The sequence below is a fragment of the Phascolarctos cinereus genome, unplaced genomic scaffold (genome assembly GCF_003287225.1).
Source record: "Phascolarctos cinereus isolate Bilbo 61053 unplaced genomic scaffold, phaCin_HiC Scaffold_1;HRSCAF=81, whole genome shotgun sequence".
In the NCBI taxonomy this organism is placed as follows: Eukaryota; Metazoa; Chordata; class Mammalia; order Diprotodontia; family Phascolarctidae; genus Phascolarctos; species Phascolarctos cinereus.
In genome coordinates, this window is record NW_027555514.1 from 60,259,684 (window position 1) to 60,278,005 (window position 18,322).

Consider the following 18,322-nt stretch of genomic DNA (forward strand, 5'->3'; position numbering starts at 1 on the left):
TGTAAAGCAGCAAGATGAAAGAAAATGTGCATTAAAATGTACCCTTTCTTCCTATATTGAGTATGCTAATTATCATTGCCATTCAACTGCCTATATGCTGAAAAATCACTACCACTGAAATTATTAGTAGATTTTTAAGTGGGGGAAAAAAGGTAACAAATGTGTTTATTTATAGGAACCAGTTTATTTGGGATTCCAAGAAAGTAAATTTTTAAAACTTTAAATTATTATTAGTTGGCATGTATTATGTAAACACTATTTGCACTGAATTTAAGCTTCACGTTTGAAGGTTCAGTTTAAAATGAAGAAAAAGATCAATAGCAAATTATAAAGGGATCCAAATTTAGAGAAGCTAGTGACTTGAGTAACTTTTAGATAAGTCCCAAATATTTTAAAAGAGCATAACTCTCACTATAGAATGAAAATATTCCAATCATGTAAGTGCAAAACATTTTGTTTTGCCATTGAAAAGCATCAGAAAATCCAAACATACCAGCATTCTACTCAATTAATAATTGACTTCATTTTGAATTTTCATTATTTTAATCTTCTGCTGAAGAATGCAAAAGGACTAATAGGAAAAAACTCAGTTTGAAAACATAAAGGATGTGTTTGTGACGTGCACATAACCCTAGAATGCAAGGCCCAGTTGGGCTGCAGTTGGGAAGGGAAACTTAAATGGAAAATGAGCCTCATTCCTGTCACACTCAAGTGTTTAATGCAAACAAGATTTTGCCACCAGAAGGTTTCAATGCAAAGGATAATACATATCACGATGCATTGTGATTAAAGGCCTCAGATTTCAGAAAGAAATGAATTTTTGTTCCATGTGTTCACTTGGCAACCCATTTCTGAAAAGTCTCATTGTAAGCCACGATGTCAAAGATCACTGGTTAGTGTCCCTTTGATGGGCTGTTATTGTGACAGATCGAGCTGCATGCACAACATATAAAATATGTGTTAATTATTGTCTGATGTTAGGTATGGCTCATGTTCCTGATCTAAGTGTTTTTCCAAGCTCGCTCAAATGAAAATAAACTTATAAAAGAGGATAAATCAAATGTGAAATTGGAACCCAGCCATTCAGAGGGCTTGCCAAGAGTCTTTATAAAAATCAGTATCTGCTGCACTTAAAATATAACATGGAATTATTCACATAATGGAGCACATTTAGGTAACTTATTCTGGACTTGGTACAAAGGGGAACTGATTTAACAGCATCATGCACATAGGGGCCATTGGAAGGCAGTATGGATTGCTAAAGGTTTACAATAAATGAGCTCTGTTGCTCCAACAAAAAAAAAAATCTCAGCCACAAATCTAATCCATAAAGTGGGAAACTGGCAAAGAGGGGAAAAGTTCATACTGAAGCACTAGGGATAACAGGTGTTTCCCCAAAGAAAATGCTCATGACACCCTCCTTTCACAACAGAAGCAAAGCATGCCTAAACAGGCAAAATGATGACTTGGGCAACAGCCCAACAGTTCACTAATTCATCCTAATTTCCACAAAAGAACAAGAGCATGGCTTCTGTAGACTGGCATCAGGGACTCAGAGCCTCTTAATTCAGGTCATTCCTAAGTCTCTTCAGGTACAACGATAGAAATAAAGTAAACCCCCTCCTAAAGGCAGGCTCCAATACCATGGTATTAAGAAGCACAGAACAGCTGATAGCTTCCTGTAATTTTACAACTTGCTATAGTTACATCTGGTGGAACTATGTATTAGCTTCTTATCATCCCTAATTAGTCTAACCATGAGAGGCAGCATGGCCTGGTAGATAGAATGCTAGGCTTGGAGTCCAGCAGAGCTGGGTTTGAATGCCGCTTCAAACACTTACTCAGTGTCACTTCAGGCAAATTGCCTCACTTACCCCATTAATAAAAAAGGGGACAATAATAACATGTAATTGATGGGGCTATTGCTGAGATAATGTATATAAAGTACTTTGCAAAACTTCAAGCGCTACAGAAATGCCAGTTATGGCGATTATCATGTTTATAATTAATAGCCTTCCATCCCAACACTGTCAGGCTTTTAAAAAAATGCCTTATCATTCTAAGAGGGGACATCATTGTTTGGGGCTCCTTGGATAAGCTTTTCTTGGGACAAGTTGAGCCGGAACTAAAACATGTAAAATAGGTTCAGTATTATCATTTCTGAAGATTTTTTCGTTATACTAGCGTACAGAAAAAAAATCTAGGCACCATCACGCCTGGTAACTCAGAAGTTTGCTTCTGCTTCTGCCTTACGGATCATGGGTTAATCCTAAATTTGTGAAGAAGAAAAATTAACAATGGTCTGCAACCTCTTGGCCAACGTTTCTAAAAATAATTCTGGCCCTTGGTACCCCATACTTAAACTTCCTCAATAACCTCTCTATCATCACTGCTGCTGGAAGAAGTCTGTGAAAGTGGTTAGGCTTTAAACAGCAAAAACAAAAGCCCTCCCACACACCCCCCAATGCCTGTGCCAAGTGGCGTTTTATCCTACTACACTGGATGCCACTGCCAGGATGGTGGGGAGAGCCTGGGCTTGTCCATCTGAATTGGCCTGACCGGCTGCCTGGAAAGGTATGATTGGGTAGCAAATTAAATACCAATCAATCGATCAATCAACATTTATTAAGTGCCTAGGATGCGACAAGTAGTAAGTGACACAGACACAGTGTTAATCCAACCGATCTGGGAGGACCACACCTCTACATTATTAACCTGATTTGTTTGAGGGACAATAAGGAAGAGCTAGCAAACAGAGATCTACCAGGTTTAGTTACTGTGAGCTGTAAAGTCACCAGTTAAAGAGGCTTTTCCTACAAGGCCAGTTGTGCAGTTCTTAATGACAACACTGTTTTCTGGTTTAGCAACAGGACCCAAAACAACGCTGGCTTCTTTGATGAACGCTGTTTAGATGTGGCACCATCTGGACACAAAGCTAGGAGATACATCTAACATTCCTTATGCTTCACTCCTCATCCTGACCCCCTGTGTGTTACATAAGTAAAAATTCTGGAAGTTGGTCTAGAAAATCTAAAAATGAGAAGGCGGGAGGGTTTCCTCTCACCTTCTGATAATTTCTTTGTGTCTACACAGTAAGCGCTTAATAAATGCCTGTGGATTGATTGATTACATGTCAACTCTGTCTTGTCAATGAAGTTCACATCATGGGCTAGACTGCTGATAAAGTACCTTTCTACCCCATCCCCACCCCCCAATTAATAACAGCCTTCCAAGGACTGCCCTCTGAAAACACAAACTGAATCTTAACAGTCTTGAGCTACTGACAAATATCACTAGTATTTGTCTCCAACTTGGTGACAGCATGGTTCATGGTTCCAACAGAATTTAAACTCCTTGAGGACAGGGTCTTTTCCCATTATTTTTGACTTCATTTCCTCCTTCCCTAGCACACTGCTTACTTAGTCCATAACAGAAGCTTAACTAATCTTCGCTGAATAAATGACTGGGTTAGGCAGGGAATTCTGGGAAGGGTTTCTGAGAACTCTTAGCAGCACCATAAGTGCTTTTATTGACCATTGGCAAGAAGTTCTATCTTTGCAGGAATGTAATGTCAGAGAATAAGAAGGGGTGGGGGGAAGGTTTAGGTTGGATTTAGGACTATAAACTTGACAGTTTCCCTTTAACTAATCATCTACTGACAGGGAAATGTGAAATGCTTTTTAACTGATAAAGAAAGATCCCAAGGATCTGCTGCTGTGCTATTGTGCCCTGGATCCTGCCATCCTAGTTACCTTGGCTTTAGTGGCAGTCCAAAGAATCAGATAAAGGTAGTAATTAATTATAATTTGTTACAATTTAAGGAGCACAAAAGAAATGCTGAAAACTGGTTTAGGAAAGTGTTGTTAGCTGTAATGCTATTAGCCACTAATTCTCCTGTAACCTTCAGACAGTAATAGGTAAAGTGTCAGAGACTGTGACAGTCCTTTAATCGCTGGCACCATTTACAATGCATAAGAATCGACAAGGCATTTTTTAAACCTATTCGGAAAGTGTCAACAATGATTATTGCTGATATATGCCAATTTTGGGGCAGCTGGTTTCTTTCAAATGGGTTCTAGGTTGTTGGTTATCCATTCTAAAGAACTTTCTTAATGCGACCCTAGGGTTTTATTATGGCTTTTATTTTACCTAATAAAATTGGATATTATTTTGAGAAAAGCCACAGTAGAGGGTGAAGAGAAAGCTTGTTTGTCTAAACCCCTGAGAACATGGCTTTTTTTTTTTTAAAGCAGCAGGTCAAATCTCCTAGAAATCAAGTGAGTCCAGTTATGTTTTCTTTTTTTACTTGCCTGGCTCCCCTGCTGAGCTGCTAGCTGGCAGGCAGCGCGCTAAGACTGTCATTTGTAAAAAGAAGTCCGCTCAGCTATAATTACTAATTTGATGTCACATTGGAATGGCAGCGCAACTGTGAAAAGATCGACCACCGGGGAGTAACGCATTTCCCTGTCTCATTTAGAGGGGGTGAACTGCTGGAGCCATGAATGGAAGATGCCCTTCCATTAAAAAGAAAAGAACTAAAAGAATAAAACAAGTCAAAGCAGCTGTCAGAATCTGACAACTGTGAAAAAAAAACACCCTACACTTGCCTTTAAAAAAAAATTTTAATACAAGACATCTGTACGTGCAAGTTCTGATACTTGTTGCCATGAAAGTGATCCCTGCATTGTTGAAATATCACTCCTTTATTTTCATCAGCTTCCCTTTTATTATTATGCTAACGCAAATCACACTAATGACGTGTCAAGTGGAAATGGCTGGGATGGGGGCTTGTCTGCACCAGTATCACCAAATATTTGAAATGACACTTTCAGAACTTGTCATCAACAAGTTAAAAGTACTGGGTCATGAAACAGTTGTAATGATCGGAAAGAAATGAGAACCAAGAAGGAAAAGAATTCCAAGCCTCCACGGAGGCTTGCGATGAAAAATTCATGACAATAAATTCGGTAGGGTATACGGTGGGACAGTAATTAAAACAGAGCCTGGTTTTCTTGAATAGAGCTTTATTTTGTTTGAAAGTGGCCCCAAAGCCAAAAGGGAAAGGATGATTCAAATAAACAAATCCCAGTCAGCAACGTACATTTTGGTGAGTTTTCTTTCTTATTTATGGGGACAGAAAACATGATACTGCTTTAGGGGTCAAGAATATTGACCAGGAGGGAAGAACAGAGCAGGGACAGTGTCTCATTAATCTCTGACACTTAAGACAAAGGTGCTTCATAAGTACACCCTGAATGACTGAAAATCAGCATGTGGAAGGAAAGAAAAGACACTGTCAATTGTTTTCACATGTAATTTAAAACATAAAGTTCGTATCTTCTCAATATCGCTGTTAATCATTTAGCATCATGAATGGTTCAGCTGCTACTTTTAAATGTTTTGGTCATACTTGCATTACTGAAGATATGTTTATTTCAAGATTGCAGGTAAATGACTATATGATTAAACCAAGATGGCTTTATTACCAAAGCATGTATTGCTATCTCTTATCAAACTCCATTAATAAGAAAGGAAAAAAAAGTTGTATACTTGTGACCTTCAAACTATTTATCTTCTGCCTTCCAAATTCAGAATTTTTGCATGTACAAAGTAACACCCATATTAATGTGTATATAAAAAATTATTAATTAGAAAAAAGTCAAATATGGTTTTTTCCTCCCTCACCTACAAATCAGCTGTTTTGCCTATATAGTACCAAAATGCTGGTTTACTGTTAAAAAAACCCCAAATTTAGAGATTTTTTTCTAAAACAAGTTTGAATTGATTAACTTTTTTCCCCTGGGTGTTTTTTTTCTTTGGTGGGGGGGGTGTCATTTTTCTCACTAAGCCAATGATGTTTTCAGTAGAGAACATTTTTCATTTACTTCCAAATTTGTAATGGCTTTTTGATCAATCATTTCAATATTTTGACTACTTTTTAAAAAGTTTTATCAGTGTATTTCCTATTATCTGCAACTAAATCTTAAAAAGGAAAAAATCAAATTAAAGTAAGGTTCCAGCCCTGTCATTACTAACTCTGTGACCTTCGACATATTACTTAATTTCTCTTAGCTTCAGTTTCCTAGTAACTCATGGAGTTCTTATGAGGATCAAATGAGTTCACTTATGTAAACTGCTTTTGAAAACTTTAAAGTGCTATATCAGTATTACTGCTATTACTGCTGCTTCTGCTAGTACAATTGCTATTATTATATGTTACTTGTGTGAACCTAGACAAGTCATTTAATTGCTACCTGCCTCAGTTTCCCCATGTGTAAAATGGGGATAATAATAGCACCTAAATAAGATTGCATTTGGAAAGCACTTGGCAAATTTGAAAATGATAAATCACTTAATTTTTATCTACATGAGCAATCTTGTAATAAATATATTTTCAATAATGCAAGTATGGCCCAAACATTCAAAAACAATAGCTTTTTTACACTGGACAAAATACTACTGAAACCTCTGAACCTCTTTCTCTCTTCATCTGTGAAATGTGGGGCTTAACTGTTTAAAAAAAACACACAATAACTAGCAGATGGTTTCTGAGGTACTCTTTGGGTCCAAAAATCTAGGATTAAGATTTCATTAAAAAAACTGTCAGTGCCAGGGAGGTTCCAGGTATAATATTAGAAGTGGTGGGAGACACAAAGTAAGCAGAATAAACCTGGTACCTGCTTTCATGGAGCATGCAGACTAGTCAGGGGGATAAGACATGCACATAAACAGCCACCACAAAAGAGTTTAATAAGAAATTACAAGGAGAAATTAGTTTAGAGAAATAGATCAGTTCTGCACTGAAAACAGCCAAAGAAAGATGTCCTAGCCTAGTGCCCCTCACTTTAGAGCATGCAATATTTCTAGCAAAGCTGGCTGCAAAGTGAACTGTTATAGAACCCCCTAAAATCAGATGTATTCTCACAAGAGGATGCTGAAATGTCTGGTAAAGAGGGGACTACAATGGAGGCTAGTCCTAGCACATCTTGGCATATCCAGTTCAACTGGGATCACATTGGGACAGAAGGCAAGAAAGAAAGAGATTCTGGTTCTTGGCAGACCAAAAATGGAGTCGCAGTCCCAAGAGCTTAACTCCCATCAGCCACTATTCTTTTGGCTGAGCCTTAGGAGAGGACAGTCAGAATGAGGATCTTCAGTTCTTGGAAGAACACAGAAACAGCAGCCCAGCATAAAAGGTCCCAGAGAGAAGGTTTTGAAGTTTCCAAGCCAAAGGACAGAAGGATAACCTCAAGACCACTTATCTTCTGACACCTATACTTTGAAATCTCAATGCCTACTGCCAGGGCAGCGGTGGTGATTTTCAAGCCTAAAAGGCAGTCCTTTTGATACATATCACCACCACTTGTAAAACTCAGAATACTCTATTTTAACATGCTTGAAAACAGAATGAAGGCACCAAGATGGTAGCACTGGAGATAATTCCTACACATCTGGGATTTTTCTTGGGAAAATCTTAGAAATATCTTTTACTTTCTATGGAGGTAAGGGAATTAATGAGAGAGGGGAAATTCTTTCCCCCAATGACTTTATGTACTAATGCATGAATTCTACAGATGCAGAATTTTTTTGAGTTTACAATAATAGTACCAGGGAGAGAGCTGTAGTCTTCTTAAATTCACTTGCAAATGGTGCTACATTTGAACACTTGCTGTATTTGTATTTTGGATCAGACTTACGATTTCATTGGCAAAGGGAACTCCTGGGCCTCTGTTCTGCAACTTTCAATGTCAGGGATTTGCCCAGGGCAGGGGGAAATTAAGTGACTTGCCCAGGATCACAGAATAAGTAGAGGCAAGATTTGAACCTTTCTTCTTAACTCTAAGGCTAGTTTTCTAATCACACCACTCAATGCTCCACCCATTCCCCTCTCCCACCCAAAGCACACATATGGCATTAGGATCCAAGAACGTCCTGACCTACAAAGGGGTAACTGTATCTTTGAACATCCTGCTTTAGATGAAAATTTTAAACTATGCTGAAAGACGAATGTTTGTGCCTTTCTCTCCTCTATTACTTTATGTTATTCATCTGGTTTTAGCTTTCATATTAATTGCCAAGTTAACTCTCTTTCCTCAGCATCTGTTCTCCTTTCAAAGCAAAGGAGCACCATTCCCTGAGGTCTAAGAGACCATTCCTCTGTTAATAGAACCTAAGAAATCAAAACGAATGGACCAGAGATAAGTGATGGCCATTCCAGCTGTGGTCTTGAGAGACTTGATAAAATGTAGAAAAAGAGGGGAAATGATGCAGACAATCAGGTGTCACGATGGACCCAATTCTTCTTCAGGAGCTGCTAGTCAGTTTGGCATTTTGTCAAAAAGTTGAAAAGTGCTCATGGATCGTAACTGTCCAGGCATTTCCTCCTGGAAGAAAGAGAGAAGGGGAAAAACAACACCAGCCTTCTGGATTTCTTATGGGTTTAAAATCAAAATCTTGAGTCAGGAGGGGTATGGGAGCCTGTGGTCAATCAAGTTTGTCTCTCTTGGGCATGCTGGGGTCATCAGTATGATTTACACAGGAAGATTCAAGGACAAAGACATAGTAACAGATGCACCCACTGAAACACAATACCAAAGAGGGGTCCCTACTGGAAAGTCACAGTAACGCTGAATTTAGACTCTAGGATCATGGATGGCTGATACTTGTTCAGAAGGGATTTATTAAAGAAAACACAACTTTATGCCTAGCATCTGTATGAAGTATTGAAAAGACGGTGCCGCAACATATCCTGAAATGAAAATGGTAGAAAGCAATGAAGTAGCTCACTGGAGAGAGTTTTAGGCCTGGAGTCAGGAAAACCTGAGTTCAAATCCAGCCTCAGTCAGACACTTACTAGCTATGTGACCCTGGGTAAGTCACTTAATCCCTGTTTGCCTCAGTTTCCTCACTTGTAAAATAGGGATAATAGCAACACCTACCTCCCAGGGATAATGTGAGGATCAAATGAGATAATAACTGTAAAGCTCTTAGTACAGTGCCTGGCACATAGCAACTGCTATATCATTTGTTATTATTATTATTAGGTTACCTAAAGTCAAATGATCCAGGAAAAACAAAAGATGTCTCTATCCCTTCAATTTTTTAAACAAACAAAAATGTATTTATTTTAATGTTACAGCATTATGGAAGATGAGAGTTGGAAGGGTGTTATAGAGCATCTAACTTAATTCCTCTATATTACAGAAGAGAAAAGTGAAACCCAGAGAGGATGGATTTGTCCGAGGTCACATTGCTACATAGCAGTGGCTTTAAGGCTGGATCTCTCGGCATCTGACTCTTTATCTAGTTGTCTCTTCATCACTGTGTTGTATTATGCCTGTCCATGAGGTTCCTGAGTCTACCAAGGAGGAACTATGCTTTCATCAGCACTTTGTATGTTAAATATGAATTCCTACTTTTCCAATACCTTACAAGTTAATAGCAATCTCATTACTCAGGGGATCCCAGCTCAGTTCCATAATATGGTTTTTACTACTGATAGCTAATGGGGGAGAAGAAAAACTATGATGATGGAAGAGTGAGAAAGAGATGAAAGAAGAGAAAGGGAGAGAAAGAAAAAAGGAAAAAGGAGAAAAGGAGTAAAGAAGGAGGAAGGAAGGAGGGAAAGAAGGGAGAAAAGGAAGAGAGGCAAAGAAGGAAGAAAGGAAAGAGATAAAGAGAAAGAGGAAAGGAGAGAGAGAAAGAAAGAGAAGGAAAAAAAGAAAGGGAAAGGGTAAAGGCTAAGGGAATTGAAGGAAACTGGCCAGACATATATAATGAACAATTTCACCCAATCTCAGACATACTACCAGGTAGGAACCAGAAGGAAAACAACAACAACTATAACATTACTGTACCTTTTCTTTGTCACTAGCTTCTCTAGCCACAGTAGACCCCTGAAAAAGAAAGACTATATAAAAATATGTACAATGGGAAGCAATGTCCACATTTTAAAAGAGGATAATATTCCCTGGCATCATTATGATAGAAGAGAAATTTTTCCAAGGGCCAAGCAAGGCACAGAGGTAATCTAGCAGGAAACCTCGGTGTGGGCGAGGCATAGAATGACCTCAGCCACCACTGAGAACCGAAATCTGTTTTGAAGGGAAGTTGCTGGATGGAAGACAGTGGCTCATGGACAAATGTCTGCATTTCTAGTTCATCGCTTTTCATTTTCTTTGTACTTTCCCCTCTCTGGTTGTTCCCGAAGATCCTTCAAACCTTTCCTGACTGAGATCAATTGGATTCATTTCCCTTGTGTTCTTTCCTACATGTCTAGATAAGATAATGATAACAGCTAACATTTATAGAGCGCTTGAGGCATTGCCAAGTTCTTCACAGATATTATCTCATTTGATCCTCAGAAATAACCTGGGATGTGGGTGCTATCATTATCCCCATTTTACAGTTGAGGAAACTGAGGCAGACAGCAGCTAAGTGATTTGCCTAAGGTCACACCCCTAACAAGTGTCTGGGGGAAGATTTGAACTCAGGAATGCTCTATCCACTGTGCCACCTAGCTGTCACAATCATATGAAATCTTGCTCATACAATACTCATATATCTTGTGGCTGTACCATTCCATTTGTAGGCTAGGTAACCAGTCCATTGGCCAGTTGAATGGGCCATGTCCATACTAACTCCTCTCTGACCTCACGTCTGACCTTGGGCCAGAGGAAAACCTGAGCTGATGTGTAAGTGTTACCCGGTTCCTGCTGGCTCTTCTCATGCCCTGGGCATCTCTGTTCTGGGGGCCATATGGTGTGGTGAAGAGAAGAATGAATTAGAAGTTGGGAGACTTGATTTCTAGTCTCCGATACGCCACTGTCTGCGTGGACTTGAATCAATCACTCAGTTCTCTAAGGACCCTGGATGCCACGTACCAGAGGCCCACAAATCCAAAAGGGATGTTGGAGGTCCTCTTGTTCAAATGCCTCCTTCTACAGCTACAGATGAGGAAGTTGCGGAGGGAAGTGGCTTTCCCCAGGTTGCATAGGTAGTAGCCATCAGAGGACTCTGGAGCCAGTGCTGTCTGCTTTTCTGGTCTACCCTGTATATCAATGGCCAGGCATAGCAGGTGATTTCTCAATTACTGCCCGAGTACTCTGCCACGAGGGGCAGCTAGGTGGCACCATAGTGCACACAGAGCCGGGCCTGGAGTCAGGAAGACACATCTTCCTGAGTTCAAATCTGGCTTAGACCTGTGTGACCCTGAGCAAGTCACTTAACTCTGTTTGCCTCAGTTTCCTCATCTGTAAAATGAGCTAGAGAAGGAAATGACAAACTACTCTAGTAACCCCAAATGGGGTCATGAAGTGTTGGATACAACTGAACATCAATACTTTTCCCCTGAATTTCAGGGGTCAAATATGGACCAATTTTCAGAAAGGCCTGACATCTGTGGTTGCCACCACCCTCCCTTACTTGTGCTTATCCCTTATCTTCCTCAGATCTTTCTTTCTTTTCAGGTTAGTCAAAAGCATCTGCTAGGTTTCCTTCGGTAAAAGTAGCTCAGCCCTCATTCATTTTTATTGCAATTGGCATTGATTATGTTTTTGTTTCTAAGTAGTTATGTCGAATTAAAACTCCAGGCTGGAGAAAACTGGCATGTGCTCAGAAGACGCTTCCGTCACTGCCAATAGCTGTCCTGTCTTCCAAAGGGACTTCAGGTCATGAAAATGAAATGGTGCAGCCAAGAGGAGCTTGGACCACTGGGCTATTTCCTGATGAGCCAAGGCTGAGCTTGAGATTATCTAAGAGGACTGGAGGAAAGAATTTGGGGTCATGTGAGAGAATAGGCAGCTAAACAGAGCAGTGGTTAGAGCGATGGACCTGGAAACGGGAAAACTTGAGTTTAAATCTAGCCTCTTAGATTTAGTTTCCTCACTTGTAAAATGGGGGTAACAAACTACCCATCTCCCAGGGTTGCTGAGGGGATCAAATGAAATTACATATGTAAAGTGCTTTGTAAACCTTAACACAGTATATAAATGCTGATTATGATGGTAATGATGTCATTTTACCTGGTATATATCCCAGGACAGCTAAGAGGATATTCAATATACTGGGGAAGAGTTGATTTCTTACCTTTCTCTCAATTCTAAACTTGTTGCCATGGAAAAATTCATTACTGTTCAAGAGATTTTGTTTTGTTTTCAATATGAGATATATCAAAATGGAGCTCTGGTTTGGGCCTCTTTCTTTTTGTTTTTAAGCTTGACCTGTGATTTCACTGGTGTAGGGAATTCCATGAAGATGAGTGCTCACATGACATTTTGTAGAGAAGCAAATTAAAAACCCACACCACGGATATTCAGTCTTCCATTGAGAATTGCCCAGAGTATTGATAAGTTGAATGACTTGTCAAGTGACACATAGCTTGTATATTTCAGAGACTGGACTTAGACTCAGGTCTTCCTAACTACAGACACCATCTGTCTATCTACTAAGCCATGATGACTTTTCAGACTAATTTAAATGTTCACATAAATACTAGCTATCATTTAAACAATTGAGCCCACCTGATAAGAAAGGAGTAAAGTGTCTTATATTCTGTTTCAATTAAGGAAGCTAAGATCCAACATAATTCACATAAGAGTAGACTGAAGCCATGTGATTACGAAGCTACCAACTGTCAAGTCTCTAGCTCAGTGGTTCTCAGCTTCCTGGGACCAGTGGTCATCTGAAACAACCATGCAATGGTCCAAGAGGCTGATGTTTATGCAGAAAAGGAGAGGGAAGAGACGGGAAACATAAAGACTGTTTGGCAGCCAATGCAATGATTGCAATATTCAGGCTGCCTTTCCACACACAGCCAAAAACCAGATGCAAGGGTGCACTCCTTTTCCCTTAAGGGATTTCTACATATGTCATGAATGTCTCCCTTTACACCCTAATTCCTGACAATTAATATTTATAAGCTGAATGTTTTTAATGGGTGCTTTTAACAGCTGAACAAAGCTCATAATATTAGGCACAGGGAAAAATATTTTATTACATTCTATATCCTGAGTTATCTAACCAAATGTTTTTGGTTAGATACACCCAGTTTTTGATTCTCAGTGAAGCCTCATTTCCAAGTAGCTGCAAATCCTGCGCCTGGAAGACAACTCAGCTAAGTTTTAATGAATGTACAATGAAACATGATGAACTGAAATAAGGAAAATTAAAGGTTTCCATTATACATGTTGGTCATGAAAATGGTGCAAGCCATGAGAACTCTACCCCATTTAAAAAAAAACTTGGCCAGAACCAAATATGTCCAGAAACTAAATAAACAACACAGCTATTCTACCTACAAAAAGGGATGCTAGAATTGGGCATCTTAATCTTTATATATGTATATTTGTGTGTGTGTGTGTGTGTGTGTGTGTAAAGAAGTCCAGTGAAAATGGACACTACCTTTCCATTTGTTGTTGATTGATCTTTTCAGTTGTGTCCAACTCTTTGTGATCCCATTTGGAGTTTTCTTGGCAAAGATACTGGAGTGGTTTGCCATTTCCTTCTCCAGCTCACTTTATAGATAAGGAACTAAGGCAACCAGGGTTAAGTGACTTACTCAGGGTCACACAGTAAATGTCTGAGGCCAGATTTGAACTCAGAATCTTCCTAACTCTATGCCTTGAACTCTTATCCACTGTGCCACCTGGCTTTCCACAGTGCCTTCTAAAAGACCAAGATATAATTAAGCCCCCATTACTGCCACCCCCTAACCTTAGTGGCTTCATTTCTATCCATCAGCATCTACTCTAATTTAGCAAGTATCTTTCCCCACCCAGGCAGCCAAGTGTTGTATTAGCTAGACTGCTGGGCCTGGAGTTAAGAAGATCTGAATTCAAATCCAGTGTTAGGCACTGAATAGTTGTGTGGCCCTTGACAAGTCATTTCACATTTATCTGAAGGACTCCTCCATCTTGTTCATACAAAGCTATTTGAATGTTTTCTCCCCTGTTAAACTGTCAGCTCCTTGAGAGCAGGGGCTGTGTTTTGCTTTATTTTATATATACCAATACTTAGCGCAATGCTTTACATACAACAGGTGCTTAATAAATGCTTCTGACTTACTGCTGATTTTGACAATTTGGACTGAGGAACATGAGATGAACTGAATGAAGAACATAACCCCCTTTAGGACAGAGCAAAAATCGGTTTTGTCTTTGTGTCCCCAGAGACTGGCACCATTACTTATACACGTGTCTAATACATACGTACAAGTGTCTAATAAATATTAAATTGAATAGAAGTGAATGATGACTACCGCCGAATCGTTAGATGGTTCTCACCTTTAAATCATATTTCCTATAAACAGATAAACGGTGGCTGAACACATTTCTTGTCACGATCACATATATTTCCACTCCATCAACATTAAGCCGGTACATGCCCAAAAACTGAGGAAGAAGGGTAACCCCATGGCATTCCACAATGTACTGTATTGGAAAGAAAGGGGAGAGAGAGGAGAGCAATTATTCAAGCAGCAGATATTCATGAAGATCAAAGGTGTAACACCCTTTCATCTGATACGTGTACACAGAAAAAAACTTCCTTATGGTTTATTTACAGAAAATAGCTATATTTGTGTTAATGAAAAAGTGATACACACAACAAGCATATAATAAGTCACACTTTCTTTTTACTCACACAGAGAAGTTTTATCCTAGTGGAAAATATCCAAATTGCTTTGTAGAGTAACCCAAACACATAAATGATGGTGTCTTTTCCATAATTCTTTTAAAGTAATTCCCTTTTATTTGCTTTCTCCATGTACCAACTCTAAACTAGATATTAACTTTAACTGTACCTTACCTACCACGCCACTAAAATGACATTTTTTAAAACTGAGCTAAGGGGCTTTCAATGACACCTGGCTCAATAACTAAAGTAGATGAAATGAAGGTCACTTTGTGGAAAGAGTACATAATACTCTACATTAAGATGGCTCACTTCTAGTTCTAGCTTCTGAGCTAGAACTCAGCAAATGGGAAAAGTACCTAACTCTTAGAAATACTATTGAACAGGCTGGCTCTGGATGGTAAAAAGCCAAAGATAGAATTTCTTTGAGGTAGAGGATAGGGTGTAAGATCAGTTCTTGTTCTGCCATCTCTTCCTTCTCTCTAAAGCTGGGGAATGGAATCTTCAGCCTTCTACTTCATTTCATCCAGTCCTTAGGACAAATACCAAGAGATCATTCAAATTATACAAAACAGTTGCCCCCCAACCTCAATAACTTCAAAATTTTTTATTGATAATATCCTAAAAGGCCTCAAGACAGAGATACTACTCTATGAAATCAGATCTTTTCTGCTGCAAAGTGAACTGCTATGCTCCCTGGAATACACAGCTTGGAGGTTGTTTTTTCTTTCCCCCAATTGAAAAAGAGGGAAGGACTTCAAGAATATAGCAGCTTTAAACTTTAGGGACAGCGAATGCTGTCAGTATTTAGCCACTTAAGAAATTTCTAGTCTTTATTCCTCTTTTCCACTCTCCACCCATTCCCTAAAATAGAATGACTTTGATCTCTCCCAACCTCTTAGATCTTTAGCAAACACGGAAGCTTTGTCTCTGTTTATCCCTTAAGTGGTTATAACATAAAACTGAATTTTTAACAAATTTGTTATTTATTGAATCTTTCCTTAAAATCCTATTCTGATGCCTCACTGTATTGTGAAGTGAACCTTGCATTCTTGAGGGGTATGTCAAGCTCTGGTAGATTCTACCATGTGATAAAGGTTTTGAGCAGGATTCTGGCAACAGAGCCTACAAAGTCTGTCATCCAACGATCAACTTAGCAAATTCAGAGAGACATCACCAGAAAGTTGGCCACAAGGTGATACATTTTTTAGGTCATAGGAATTCACAAGGCTATTCAACTAAGCATGGATAATTTGAGTCTGTGTGGGCACAGGAAGTAATGACACACACAAAAAAGATCATCCATCCTCGAAGTAGTGAAGCAAGATGTATTTAGTGAACAATATAAATTTATAAAGCAGACAAGTAGGATGTTTTCTATTTCACTCAAAAGAAAAGGTAAAATAAATTGAATTTTGCTTGATATGTGCTTTGTTTATTCTTTTTCTACTAGTAGTCTCTCACTTGAAAAAAAAAGTTTCTCATCTCCACACTAAAGATATAAAGAATGCACGGCCACAGATATGTATGGGAACCATTAAAGTAATAATAATTGCAGACTTGCATCACACACACACACACACACACACACACACACACACACACACGAAACTCTTAAAAATGCAAATGTTAGAGTTAAGTATTTCATGTTTGAACAAAACATCGAACTTCCAGTTGAGCAGCTCCAATCAGCATGTCCTAAACAATGTGTTATTCATGTTAGAACCCAAACTCCCTGATGCTACAGAAAGATTCTTTTTACTGAATTCCGTTTTTAAGCACATTCTATACAACATCCCACAGAGTGGACATTCAGTGAAAATTAGTTATGGATGATGACAATGGAGAAAATTTCTAAAAATTGCATGAAAAACAATCAGCCTGTTATTTTTTCAGAGAACAGTAACAGAACACATTCAAACCTCACTGATCAGATAACACAGCTTAAAAAAAACCAATATTTAAAAAAAAACTGAGTTGAGCTATGTCATATGTAAGTCACCAAGTAAACCATTACACACTGTAACACATCAGACAGCTTCATATAGCTGCTTAAATGTGTTCTGTTCAAATGTGACTGGATCTTCTTAGATATTATCACATGTTATCCAAGGAAATGTTTTACCTATGCTTTAAGCCCCAGGTGGGGACTTTCACAATGTGCATGCACGTGTGCACACACACACACACACACACACACCCCTTTAACAAAAATTTCAAAATATACTCCATGGCCACCCATTCTTCTAAGCACCACTTCCAGCTAATGCCTGGAGCCTCCAGTTGCTTTAAATATGATAACTCTAGCTTCTTGAGGGATAAAAAATGGAAACTTATATGATTTATATGAAAAAAGGCTAAGATTTTTCCTCACACTGGTCATAATAAATGCAGAATATTTTTTTAAAGACTCATTTTTTTTTTAGGCAATTGGGGTTAAGTGACTTGCCCGTCACACAGCCAGTAAGTGTCAAGTGTTTAGTCTGAGGCTGGATTTGAACTCAGGTCCTCCTGACTTCAGGGCCAGGGCTCTATCTACTGTGTCACCTAGCTGCTCCCTAAATGTTGAATATTTATGAAAGTAAAAAAAAAGATGACATATATCTGCCATTGGAAGGAAAAAAAAAAGAAAAATTTACTACAGTGAAATGATTGTTGAATGATGCCTTTTCCTGTTAGAAAAATAGTTGTTAATGGTGTGGTGAAGTTAAGGTCAACTTAGGCAATGCTGAAAAGATTTAGTTCATTTTAAACATTCTGGAAGTTGTTTTTTTAAGACATTTTCCTACTTTTAAATGAAGCTAGAGTACCAGACAAATTTGGGTAAATTTTACATAAAACAAATCTACTAAAATGATCAATTTATGTTACTTTTATGTTTAAATTACTTTTCACCCTAGCACATAAAAATTATATTGTAAGGTATAAAAAGTTAAATTATTCAAAGTACTACTTTGGAATGACACAAAGGTTAGGCAGGGGAGTGGTGATGGCAACATTGGGGTTAGGGGAGAGAGAAAAGGTTGGGAGAAACATTGTGTATCTAAAAGGAATTTAAAATTCATTCAAATTGGGTAATTAGCTCTAAATTTAATTTTGCTCCTAAACTCTAAAGTCCAAAAGTACATTTGTGCTCATAAAACAGATAAATGGTGACCAACTTCTTCATTGTTATCATTAATCAAGATTGCTTAGAGAGAATGTAGTTTTTAGAATATATACCAGGAAGCCAAGTGCATATTAGGGCACAAGAGGTTCCATGTTGCCTTAGAAATATTCATCAATAATAGTTTCAACACACATTTATTAAGCATCTGGTGTGCAAAGCCCTGCACTAGCTACTGAGGATACAAAGATAAGATATAGTCCTTGACTTTAAGGAGACTACAGAAACATGTAAACAAACCATTATAATACAAAGTAAAACACATGTGCCAAAGAAAGACAGGACCATGGCTGGGTCCAAGAAGATAAAGAATTTTTGACTAAGGAGATCAGGTTGGGTATTTGCAGAGCTGATATTTAAACTGGTAAGGATTTCAATGAGGGCAAGCAACGGGCAGGAATTCTAAGTATAAAGAATGGGAGAAGCCAAGACATGAAGATAGAAGAGCATGAGTCATGTTTATGAGCAATGAGAAGTCCAGTTTGACCACAGCACATGGTCTATGGAAGAGAGGAGTCATTAGGG

At 38.6% G+C, this 18,322-nt stretch overlaps 1 protein-coding gene across 3 annotated transcripts in view; it reads right to left on the reverse strand.

Annotated features, from left to right (window-relative positions):
* Positions 1-18,322, reverse strand: part of PIP4K2A (phosphatidylinositol-5-phosphate 4-kinase type 2 alpha) — a 203,837-nt gene that overhangs the window by 23,236 nt on the left and 162,279 nt on the right. For all 3 annotated transcript variants that reach the window (XM_020966869.2, XM_078151943.1, XM_078151944.1), the window contains 2 exons: positions 14,283-14,429; positions 9,858-9,896 (listed from right to left, as the gene is read on the reverse strand). In XM_020966869.2, the coding sequence (XP_020822528.1) occupies positions 9,858-9,896; positions 14,283-14,429 (186 nt within the window). The remainder of the gene's footprint in view (positions 1-9,857; positions 9,897-14,282; positions 14,430-18,322) is intronic.